Raw genomic sequence first — 12,674 nt, forward strand, 5'->3', positions numbered from 1 at the left:
CTATTTTATTCCTTTTCGTCAGCAAAAAAAACTAAAGGGTTGTGATCTTAGCTTAAGTGTATATTACAAAATGTGAACAATACATGTGTGATTATACTGTAGTACATTACAAAAGTTTGTGCAAATACTAATCTCTATTTTACTTTTAAACTTAACAGTCAATCTTCCATGGTGTTGTCTTTATTATTTACGTGCTGTGTCAAATTCCCTCAAAACCAGATCCTGTGGCATTTGTCAACCTTTGCCCCTTTTCCACTTAACTCTCACGTGGTTAGCTTGCTCACCAGTGTGGAATAGGCTTTCACATACTCCTTTCATAGGAGTTATCACCAATGTTTTCCAAACTGAGCCCATTTTCTGAACTTCCACACAATTCTTTATTTTTAAGCAAGTCATTAATTTTATTTTCAGGACCCTTCATTCTATTAGTTTTCAGTTTAACATCTTCAAATGATCCCTCTTTGTCAAAACAACACTTTTGGTTCTGTCCCTCCAAATCACATCCCTGAATAACATCAGCGAGTTGTTTATCTTTACATTCCAAAACAAACTAATTGCTTCACAGGCACCTTGTTAACAAGCCATTGTTCCTTCAGCCTGGTTACTGCTTCTAAAACCAATTCAGACTTTAAATTTTCTGTATTCAATTTAGGAACAATACTTTTCCTTCTCCTTCAATAATACTCACATCACCACCTTTCATCTCCTCACTAACTTTTAACACACCTTCTAACACAAACAACTGAGAATTCTCACTCTCCACTGGTACCAAGGTTAACCCTTTCTTCACTGAACCAAGTCCATCTGACCCAAAAGGACTGCATTCCTTTTCAACCAAATCAGATACCTCAGACTTTTCCTGAGTTTCATTACTAGGTTCAGTACCATGTGCATCCACATCTTGAACACACTCAAATGAGACATTACCTCTTCCAGGCTTTCCATACCAGTCCCTTTTTCAACTTCTAAGTTCCCCTGATCCTCCCAGTTACTCTCTGGGCAACTCCCATCCGGAGTAAACTCAATCCTGCAGGTTAAAACAACTTCATCTGCTAACCCAGCAGACTCCTTCAAGGTAATGGCATCCTTTTCATCTAGGACTGCACTTATATCATTATCGGGAACACATTTAAATTTTTCAACTTCAAACTGCTCTGTCAAGCCAGACAGATCATCCATGTCCAACCCTGGACCTTCTAACTGCCTCATCTAGTTCTCATCTTTACTCTGTGCTCTATAAATTCCTTCCTGGCTAAGGGTAGTTCTACCTCCTCTCCTTTATTCTCTTTCACCTCCTTATTCTCTGCTTTACCATCCCCTAACCCCTCTTGGTACAGGGTCGGTAAAAACATCTCAGCCAAATCAACACTGGACTCATTTAAACTGTCCTCTTTCTCAGACGCCTTTCTCGACATGCTGCGAGTGATCGCTCATGCGGGATAGATCTTAGAATCCAGGGGCGGGTCCTCAGCCCTCACAGGCTTGCTCGTTAATTTCACTGCTGAACACACGTCACCACCTGCTAAATCATTACCAAGAAGGACGTCCACGCTGTCTCTCGGTAATTCTGACCGCACCCCTATTTCGACTGGTCCAGATACCAGGTCACAATTTATAATGATCCCATGCAAAGGCACAGCTTCTGCCCCTTTTCCTATACCTCTTAAAACTACCCCTCCAGTCTCAGGACCAAAATCTAGCACCTTACTTAGGATCAATGACTGATCAGCCCCAGTATCTCTCCAGATTCTCACTGGAACTGGGATCTCTCCTTCTTTCAGACACCGTCCCTTATAAAATAAATTTCTCACGCCCCTCTCGTACTCTATCTACACCTTTGCCTTCCTCGTCGATTTGCTGATCAAATCAATACACCCTGTAGGGACTGCCGTTTTCCCTTTTCCTGTCTCCTTCTTTGGAGCAAAGCACTTAGATGCAATATGACCAACCTTTCCACAATTATAACAGGTCAAGCCAGGAACCTTCCTGCCAGCCTGCTTGTCCTCCTCCTCACCTTTTCCACTAGCTCCCGGCCTACTCTCTACCTTAGCCGGTGGACTTTCTCTACCATCCCTACTGCCTTTCTGATAACTCTTATTCGAGGAAAACCTTGACTTGTGGGTTAGGGCATATTCATCTGCGAACCTAGCAAATTCCGATATAGACTTATTTGGCTTCTCGTTCAGATACATCCTGATATTATCCGAAACACAACCTTTAAATTCCTCAATCAGAATTAACTCTCTGAAACGATGGAAATCCTCCTCCACCTTTTCTGCATCACACCAGCGATCCAAGAGCACACCCTTTTCATAGGCAAACTCTGCATACGTCCGATTCCACAGTTTCTTTAAATCTGAACTTTTGTCTATATGCCTCAGGTACCAACTCATAGGCCCGAAGGATAGCCTGCTTTATTTCCTCATAATCCTCAGACTCGTCCATGGAAAATACTGCATATACCCGTTGAGCCTTCCCTTTTAATGCACTTTGTAACAATGCCACCCACTGATCTCTGGGCCACTTCTGATTCACTGCCACCTTTTCAAAATGCAAGAAGTAACTATCAACATCCGTCTCCTCGAACGGAGGTACTAACCTAAACTCCCTAACATTAAACATCTCTCGGTCTGCCGCCCGGTCTCTTCCCTGCTGTACCTTTAACCTCTCTATTTCCAGCGCATGTTGCCTCTTTCTCCCTTTCCTTCCTCTGCCTTTCAGCTTCTTCCTTCTCCCTTTCAGCCACCTCTTTCCTCCTTTCAGCATTCCTTTCTTCCTCCTCTGCTTCCAGCTGTTTTAACCTAAGTTCATGCTCCTTCTGCTTCTCCTTCTCAACCAACTCAGCTCTTTCTTTCTCCCTTTTCGCCTCCAACTCCTTTAGCAGGATCTCATACTCACTTTTCTTCTGTTCCGCGTCCAACCTTAATTTTTCCAACTCTAACTGAACCACCCCAACAACTGGTTTCTTTTCAGGGATAAGTTCCAATACCCCCGGTGTGAACACATCCTCGGATATATAATACTGGGCTATGGCCCTCTGTATCTCCCACTTTTTCATTGACGACTTCTCCTCTGTGAGATTTAAACCTTTCGCAATATTCACCAAGTCCGTCTTTTTGGCACTCTCTAGCGCCTTCAAAGTCGGGTTTTCTATAAATTCGTCTACATCCATCTTTGCTGGTTTCCCGTCTGGTTACCCACGCAACCAGAACAAATAATGGACTTGTAGCCCGATTCGCTGACCCCCCAATCTGGTATCAAATCTCGAGACGAGGCCCCAATTTGTTACGTACCCCATAACTGGGTGTCTTACCAGCAAAGATAGAAGTATCCGTTGGAGTCTGGTACTATTTTCAAAACAGTGTTTATTAGTAAAATATACAAATCAATATCAACAATGCAAATATACAGATAATACACGTTAGCAATACTAAACCTAAAAGTGTGGGTATAATAATAAACAAGCTCTATTGTTGTCTAAGGGATAATGAATTATCATGGGAACGTCTAAAGTTCAGTTCATGTAGGCTGAGGTAGTTGTTGATTCTTTTGTTGTAACCGTTGGAGGGAGAGAGAGAGAGAGAGCGAGCAAACTGACAGCTACAGTCATTCAAACCTTCCTTTACTTTCTTGATCCGTCGATGTGTTGTTGTGGCCATTCAGGTATGACCCCTCTGTCCTTTAGCTAGACCGTTCTTCTATGGTGGACTCATCACCCAGGCAAGGGTGGACACACACACAAGCCCCCACCGGCCTCGCTATAAACACAGAGTTAAAATTGACCGATCCTTCGTTCAGTCTTCGATGCCCCACACTTTTCTCGTGGGTTCCAACACTTAAGCAGTGCTCACTAGTGTGTCTCTTGGTGCGTCTCCCCAGACCTCACTTTTATCCCTACTCACGGGGTCTCAGGTATCAATCAGTTTTGAATGGCTTAGTCCATCAAACCAGCCCACTCCGGCTGTCCACTGAGGAATTTGAATGAACAGAATGGTACCAAGTAAGCAGCCCTCTCCAAAAGACATAACAGTAAATCAATGGCTCCTCTCCTCTCTCTTATCAGCAGCAGATGTTCCAACTTGTTTTTCTCTTGATCTCTCTTTCTCTCTCATGAGCAGTGTGGTAACAGTAACAATTTGTGATTCTCCCAGGGGAGGGAGAAACATGGGCAACTCTGTACTCTGTTCATCCTTCGTAACAGGTAAGCACATGGATGTCAGAATTTAGTGTTATGTATGGAGGAAGGGTTAGATTGATATTAAAGTAGCAAAAAGGACAGCATATTGTTACGTACCCCGTAACTGTGTCACTTACCAGCAAAGAGAGGTCCGTTGAAGTCTGATGGTACCATTTTTAACAGTATTTATTGATAAAAATACACAAAAATAATATCAATGCAAACATACAGATAATATACGTTGTCAATACTAAATCTAAAAGCGCGGGTATAATAATAAGAAATAGCTCTATCATTGTCTAGGGGATAATGTATTGTCCGATGGAAATATAAGTCACTCAAGTTCATTTAGGCTGCAGCTTTTGGCTGGAGAGAGAGAGAGACGGGGTTTAGAACTTGCCCGTTTTCCTTTCTATGATCGATCCTTTCGAAATGTCGTCGGTGTCCTTTTTCTTTTTAGCTAAGCCGTCTTCCGTGGTCAGTCCCACCAATTCCGAGGCAAATGGAAAAGGACGCATGTGGGCTTTCCACCGGCTTTCGCTATTAAACGCTGTCATGGGATTTCTAGCGTTCTCCTGGTGCGTCTGAAAGGGGTTGTTCCCCAGACCCTCTTTTATCCTTACTCACGGGGTCTCAGATGTCAATCAGGTTGGGAGGATGCCATCCCCCCAACCAGCCCACGTTGCTCATTCCCTGAGGGCATTAAATAAATAGTACAGTACTCAATACACAATTCCGTCTCCAAGAGACAATGGCCGTTTCCCGTGGCTTTGTATCGGTGAGGGGCCAGGGCATTCCAAACCCCCTGTGGATTCTGCGTCTCTCTCTCTCATTTCCTGGGTCTCCTGACCTGAATTAATAGCGATCTTGTGATTCTCAAAAAGGAGGGGGCTAGTTTGTACCCTTCGGCCCCTCAGAGTTGGGCACAGGCGTAACAATATCATGGACCTAAAGTATGATCAGATCTTGACATTAAGTCCTAACACCAGATAAAGAGAACCAAATTAAATAGCACAAACATTATACTTGTTCATTTATTTATTGAGAAAAATGATACCTTTTCCAATATAAATGCATGTAATATTGTATGTGAACCTCTGGGGTAATGCCTTCTACAAAAGCTATTTGGAATCCGGTGTTACAACCGATGAGATGAGATTGGGAGGTGTGGGTTGTAGAGGTTCCCTGCCCTATTAAAAAAGAGACAAAGTCAGGTTGCTAACTTCAGCCTACTCTTCAAGAAAGATTTGTTTATGTGTACAATGCCTTGATCAAAACAACTTTCAGTTGACCTTAGAAAAATTGTAGATACATGAAGCTGGAAAAAGCTACAAAGGTGTTTCTAAAGAGTGTTTATCAGTCCACAGTAAGAGGAATTGTCTACAAATGGAGGAAATTTAGTACTGTTGCTGCTTTCCCTAGGAGTGGATGACCTGCAAAGATCACAACATGCAATGCTGAAGGAGGTGGAAAAAAAACACAAGGGTAACAGCAAAAGACCTACAAAAATCTCTAGAACTTTCCAAGGTCTCTGATCATGCATCCACTATAAGAAAAAAAACTGAACAAGACTGGTGTTCATGGAAGGACGCCACAGAGGAAACCACTGCCCCAAAGAAAAAGAACACCGCTGCATGTCTCAAGTTTGCAAAAGACCACCTGAATGTTCTACAATGTTCTGAGGACAAATGAGACAAAAGTTGAACTTTCTGGCAGAAATGCACACCGCATGTTTGGAGGATAAAGGGCACTGCACACCTACATCAGAACCTCATCCCAACTGTGAAGCGTGCTGGAAGGAGCATCATGGTTTGAGGCTGTTTTGCTGCCTCGGGGCCTAGACAGCTTGCAATCATTGTGGGGACAATGAATTAAAAGTTGTATCAAGACAGTTTGCAGGAGAATGTCAGAATAGCAGTCCATCACCTGAAGCTTAGTAGAATTTGGATAATGCAACAAGACAATGATCCGAAAGGCAGCAGTAAATCAACAACAGAATGGTTTAAAAAGAAGTTCATGTTTTGGAATGGCTGAGTCAACATCCTGACCTTAATCCTTCCTATAGGAATGTTGTGGAATGACCTGAAGCAAGTAGTTCATGGAAGCCAACCAATATCCCAGAGTTGAAGCAGTTTTGTAAGGAAGAATTGCCTAAAATTCCTCGAAGCCGATGTGCAGAACTTATCAAGTTACCAGAAAGTTTTGGTTGAAGTTATTGCTGTATTGGGGGGGGGGGGGGTTCACACACCAGTTACTGAAAGCTACTTTCACATACTTTTTCCAATACATAATATGGATTGTTTTTCTCAATAAGTATAACTTTTGCATTATTTATTTAATTGGGTTTTTTATCTAGTTTTAGGACTTGCATGAAAATCTGATCACATTTTAGGTCCTATTTATGCAGGAAGAAAATTCTACAGGGTGCATAAACTTCCTAATACCTCTGTAGTGTTTCCTCAATCATCATACTAACAATGTGTTAAACTGGCTTGCAGTTTCTCAAATTCTTTCTTTTTGAAAAAGGGAATACATTGATTGTTTTCTAATGAGCATTCAAGTTAGTATGGTTTTATAGACTCATAGCTAGTTTGCATACAAATTCCTACAAGCAACAGAATGAAAATGATTTTTCCCTTTATTGGCCAAGAACACTCGCAGCTTGACATTATGCCTTAAAGCTATTTTACACTATTTAAAATGCAGTAACAAACCAGTCTTTAAAAATCAGGATAGTGTAGCCTGCACAACAGAATGGAATATTACTGTAGGTAAATAATTCCTCACCAAATATTTTGGTGCCACCAAAAAACATACCAAAAACTTATGTAACAATCAGGAATCCATGAACTATACTGATAAAACCAATGCATTTTACCCAATCTTTGCTTAACAAAATTTCACTTCAAATGTTTTCCAAAAACCAAGCTCTTTTTGTGTATCTAGGAGAGGTGGTGTTTATCCTTTCAAGCTTGAGATGCCACATTTAAGACATCTTGAGGGAATGGGAACATGTTCAGCCTTCAGGACAAATTTAAATTTTGGAAGGTAACTTATGTTTGCCATTTACAAGATTGTCCAGGTAATAATTCAAGACCATGTTTTTAGAACCTGTTTTGCAGTGTATCAGGTACCTTTGAACTTAAGGGTTTTTAAGCATCTGAATTATGTATAGTTTACTTTCCAGTTATGAAATAAGCATATGCTATTGCAAATGCATCTAGCTTTCTGTAAAATTGCAATAGTTAATAAGGCAGCATTCTGTAACAAAGAGGAAGTAATGCACAGGAATTTGCTTTGCTATCAAACATTAGGCACATTAGTAAGACCCCAGTACTTTTCACATTATAATACTTTGAAAATTGAATATCAATTAGTGTTCAGAATTTAGAAGACAATAAATTCAAATCTTATTTTCAGAACAGTATAAAATACAGGGATTGCAGATGACTCAAGACACATCCCCAATCTCATGTTGACAAAAAAAAGCTAAAAGCTAGTGTTTGTTACTTTGCAACATTTCTTGAACTTTTACATTGTGTACTGTATTAGTTTAATTATCCAGTTTAAGTTTTATCATGCCAACACTTTGAAAGTGCAGCATATTTTGCTCAGTAACTAAACAAGAAATTCAATGTTTTTGGTCAAACAACATTTGTACTAATGGGTCTTCCAGTGCCAGTTACCTTGATAACAGCAAAGGGCATAATTACAATAAATCTTGTCTATGCTATACAGGCATTGATCATCCAAAATCCCATCTTCAAAGATTGCACAGAATGCATTAAGTATCTTCTATACTGCAACTACATTGCCATTATGATTTTACAAACAGTGGAAAAAAAAAAATCACAGCTAGTGCAACATCCTTTGGAATCCCCATTGAGTGTAGCCTTTATTGATTCTGTTATGGGTTCTTGGATTTACTGAATATGCGCAAAAAACATCTCAGGGTTATATATACACACATTTTTTGATAATAAATGCACTTCAGACTTAACATTAAATTTATATCCCTTCATATCCTCAAATCTTTAAATTGATGGTGAGGACGTGGTTGTGGTGAGGACCTACAGGTACTTGGAGATGCACCTGGATGACAGACTCGAGTGGAGCACCAATACAGAGACTGTGTACAAGAAGGGCCAGGGTCACCTCTATTTTCTCAGGAGGCAGGTCCTTTGGTTAATGCAGGCCTCTCCTTCAGATGTTCTACCAATCCGATGTTGCCAGTACAATCGCCTATGCGGTGATATGCTGGGGCAATGGCATTAACATGGATAATGTCAACAGGCTCAATAAACTGATTAGAAAGGCTGGCTCTATTATAGGAGTCAAACTGGACACACTGGAGGCTGTGGTAGATCAAAGGACCCTGGCAGTTCTGGACAATGTTTCTCACCCTTTGCATGCCACCTTTGCTGAACAGAGGAACACTTTTCAAAATAAACCAAGACAACTGCACTGCTCCGAAGAGCGCTACATGAGGTCATTTTAACCTCTGCTATTAGGATCTATGATGACTCAACCTGCAGCAGGCAAAATGATGACACCCCCCACCCCCGTTAAGACTGAGGGAACTTTTTTAAAAAGTTCTTTCTTCTCTTCAATATTCATTTCTGTGCATTTGTAAGGCTACTGAGACACTGTAATTTGGGATTAATAAAGTATCTGTCTAAAAAGTTGCTAATTGGAATTTACATTGCCTAATAAGCTGGATGTAACCATGTCAAATTATTTTCTGCTTTTGACAGAAGAGCAGTACAATTGATGTAATTGTAATTAAGTATTCTTTCCCCAGAAAACATTAAAATCAAATAAGCTGTGAAACTATGTTGTGATAGGTTTTTCTCATAATAAATAAATTTGAAAATCATGGTTACATTCGAACCATCTAGTTTTTAAAACCAGACCCGAACAAAGCTAAGGACAGAATTATTTCCACATAAGTTTGAAACAATGTTTATTATTGCTATTTAACTGTTGTGGGTCTATTGTCATAATTTCCCATTCATTCTGTAAATAGTTTGTTTTCCTTGATGCAGATGTAACATTCTTACCTGTACAAAGTATTCTTGCTATTCTTGCTTTTGTTGGATGTTTCTTCCTCCCTTATCCTGTACCAACATGGTTGTTGGTATGATATATGTACATTTCCAAGACACCTTCATCTTTGAAGAGCCTCTGCACAAACTGGCAAAATTATTTTCCTAACTTGAAATAACACTTTCAAAGAAGAATTTCTTGCAAATCCTCAACTGAAAGTTTGTGACTGTTTTTAACCTGAATAAAATCTGGTAAACAAAATTAAACAGATGAGAAATTCCGAGGACAATTCGTAGAATTATCAATAAGGGGTTCTCAGCTGGAATGTCAGGTAACTTAGTATCAAGGACAAATATACCATTTCTCTTTGAGAAACAGTATTCAAGACTGAAGTGATCAATATAGCAAGTTAGAATAGTAATTTAAGCACATGGAGCAACATGCAAAACAGAATAAACAATTAGGCCACAGCCAGAATTTGTGAGCAGCTCTGATCATCTCACAATGGAACAGACATGATTGCACTGGAGAGTGCAGAAGAAATTCACCAGCATGTTGCCTGGAATAGAGGTTTAGGTTATGAAAGGCTGCATTGGCTATTTGGAGCAGAGGCTGAAGAGAGACCTGATAAGTAGATGGAGTCACTGAAAATTATGCATTGGTCCTGAACAATGATGCCAAGTCAGTCAAATCTCCCATGCCTAAAATAAATTAATAGCATCCCTTCAAAAACGACAACCACATAGCCCAATATCCTCTAGGACAGATCTCTCTTATGTTAACTAATCCTCTCCTAAAACAAGCAGAGCATTGAAACCTTAATGTAGAATAACATTTAAAGTTAAAAATGTTCTAACAAAGTAGAATATGATTCAATGACTTGATCTTCATTGCACTGTTTTTAATTAATTGTTCAGATGACATAGTGTTGTTCTGGTCCCAAACCTCCCTGTATTTACAAAGCAACGCACACAAAATCCTGGAGGAACTCAGCAGGTCAGGCAGCATCTATTGAAAGTACAGTTCACATTTTGGGTTGAAATCCCTTACATATATTCTTATGGGTGATCCAATTCCCATTTCTAATGTATACCAAATTGTATACAAGTATCTAAGACTAGAGGGCTTATGAGGGAAATTTTCTCCCCCATCCAGAGAATGGTTACAATCTGGAACGTGCTCCCTGAGGTGATGTAGGGGCAGGTAATCTTTGAACAGTTAATCGTCTAGGCAAGGACTTGGTTAGGGACCAAGTACTGAGAAATGGAATTAGTATAGAGCAGGTGTTCCCTGCCTTGGGTCCACAGACTACTTGCTTAATGGTATTGGTCCATGGCATAAGGTTGGGAACCCCAGTATAGATAGTAGAGACTTGGTTAGCTGTCAATGCGCCTGCTTCTGAGCTGGTAATTCTGACTAATTTACAACATTGATAGATGTCCCAGGTCATTTCATCAAATTTTATTTTATACAAATTACAAAAGCTAATGAGAAACGTGGCAAAAAATGTACTCAACATATCACTTCATTTTTGCTGAAATAACTATTTACATTAAAATACAACTTTTTGGTTAATAAATGAGAATAGCTTTAAATTGTTACAGCATTAACATTATGTATATATATATATATATATATATATATATATATATAAGAAAAAAAACAGTCCAAAAACTAACTGGAAACAATTCAAAATCCATTCACATTTCATGTGCTTAAGACGGACATAATTTCCTCACTTCCTTTTCCATTTCCTACAGAACGAGAGAAAGTAAAAATCAGTGATAATCATTTACACTTATTCTGAAATGCTACTTTTATTAAAACTTAAAAATTTTCTATAATATCTTAAAGAACAAGGATTCCTTTACTCTCCCCCTCCCCCCGTTGAAGGTGATTTCCTTATTAAAAGTATAATTATATTGAATTCTGCAATGAAATCTCCAGCTGAATTTCTTTCTGGATATAGAGAAGCTGAAAGCAATTTCTATTTCTACCAGACCCCATAGACATCACAAAGCACTATAGTGAATTTTAAACTTAGTCTCAATCTCACAAGAATTCACATACTGAAATCAGAAGCAGAAAATAGGAGAGCCCAATGTTTGAGTAAAAACAGAAAATGCTGGGAACACTCAACAGGTGAAGTGTCTATGGAAACAATATTCGGATGCCAGTCCCCAATACAACCACCCTTGTACTCTGAATAGGGGAACTTAAGTCTTTAGTTTGATTTCCACACTTATATACTAAACTGGCATTGCTTCAACATTCTGAAAAATGCAGTAGTGTTTTGAAAAGCAGGAAGAATATAGAAAGACAGATCTTGTAATGGAAAGTTGCATGAGAAAGGGAGTATTTGGAGATGGAAGAATGAAACAGTGACCCCAGAAGGAATGGTCTTTTCAGAACATTGATAGAATGGTGGCAACCTCAGTTTCCCCATCCTATCAAACATTCCTTTTCTACTCCATTTTGCTCTCCCAGTAACTTAAAGAGATAACAGGCAGAAAAGGAACAGAGTTTAAATTTAGATAGACGTGGGAAGCAAAGGAGAGAAAAGATCTGTCCAATCAACAGGTAACCAAAACTTAATTAATGTAATGACCAGCAAATCATGTGACTGACTGATAGGTCATGAATACCATGAATACAACCAAGGAAATGAAATCTAATTATTCCAGAAAGATAATTGTCAGTTGTAGAAGAACCCTTGAAAAATTTTGACTTCAAGCTTACCACATCTTAAGTCTTTCAAAGTATAAATATCATTGATTTATTTTTAGATGTATTAACAGTAAACACTGCCATATTATTATTTTCCAAGTTTCTTGCTTAAACTTATTTAACTTGAACTTCCTTTTGTGATAATACATTAATTTTGTTTGCTTTGTGGTTGCTGCTCAACTTGCTGAATGTTTCCAGTATTCTTAGTTTTACTCAGTGATTGTGTGGTACTTTCTTTCCATCCCAAGGTTTACAAAATAACATTTTGGACATCTAACACCTATATTACTTTCCCACAAATGAGTAATTTGTAAATAAGAGATGAATTCATCTTATTTTAAGCATAAACAATGCATCATAGTAAAGCTGTTAAAATACCAATGGTCTAGATCTAAAAGTAAATGCATTGTTTCAAAATACTTACGTGTATTAACATCGTCTTATCAAACTCCTTACGATGATAATAGATGCATTGACTGAGCACAGCATACAACTTTTCAAGGTGAGTTACAGTGCATTGTTCACTTTTCAGAGTAATCTGTTTCCAGAGGTCCTGTGTGAACCGGATTAAAAGAACATTTAACAGTCAATATTGATTGCACAGTTAAGATCTTATTTGACTCAATCCTACAATATTTATCTTGTTAGAAATGTAACTAGGCCGCAAATCTATTAGTTAAAATTTATGGACTATAGAGCAATATCTTTTACATTGGAGGTTACA

The 12,674-nt window shown here is 38.9% G+C and overlaps 1 protein-coding gene across 2 annotated transcripts in view; it reads right to left on the reverse strand.

Annotated features, from left to right (window-relative positions):
- Nucleotides 1-10,669: 10,669 nt before the first annotated feature.
- Nucleotides 10,670-12,674, reverse strand: part of LOC140730194 (ATPase family AAA domain-containing protein 2-like) — a 48,307-nt gene continuing 46,302 nt past the window's right edge. For both annotated transcript variants that reach the window (XM_073050365.1, XM_073050356.1), the window contains exons 28-29: nucleotides 12,375-12,503; nucleotides 10,670-10,977 (exon numbers count right to left, since the gene is read on the reverse strand). In XM_073050365.1, coding sequence (XP_072906466.1) covers nucleotides 10,939-10,977; nucleotides 12,375-12,503 — 168 coding nt within the window. In that variant the 3' untranslated portion in view covers nucleotides 10,670-10,938. The remainder of the gene's footprint in view (nucleotides 10,978-12,374; nucleotides 12,504-12,674) is intronic.

Source organism: Hemitrygon akajei, chromosome 1 (genome assembly GCF_048418815.1).
Source record: "Hemitrygon akajei chromosome 1, sHemAka1.3, whole genome shotgun sequence".
Lineage (NCBI taxonomy): Eukaryota > Metazoa > Chordata > Chondrichthyes > Myliobatiformes > Dasyatidae > Hemitrygon > Hemitrygon akajei.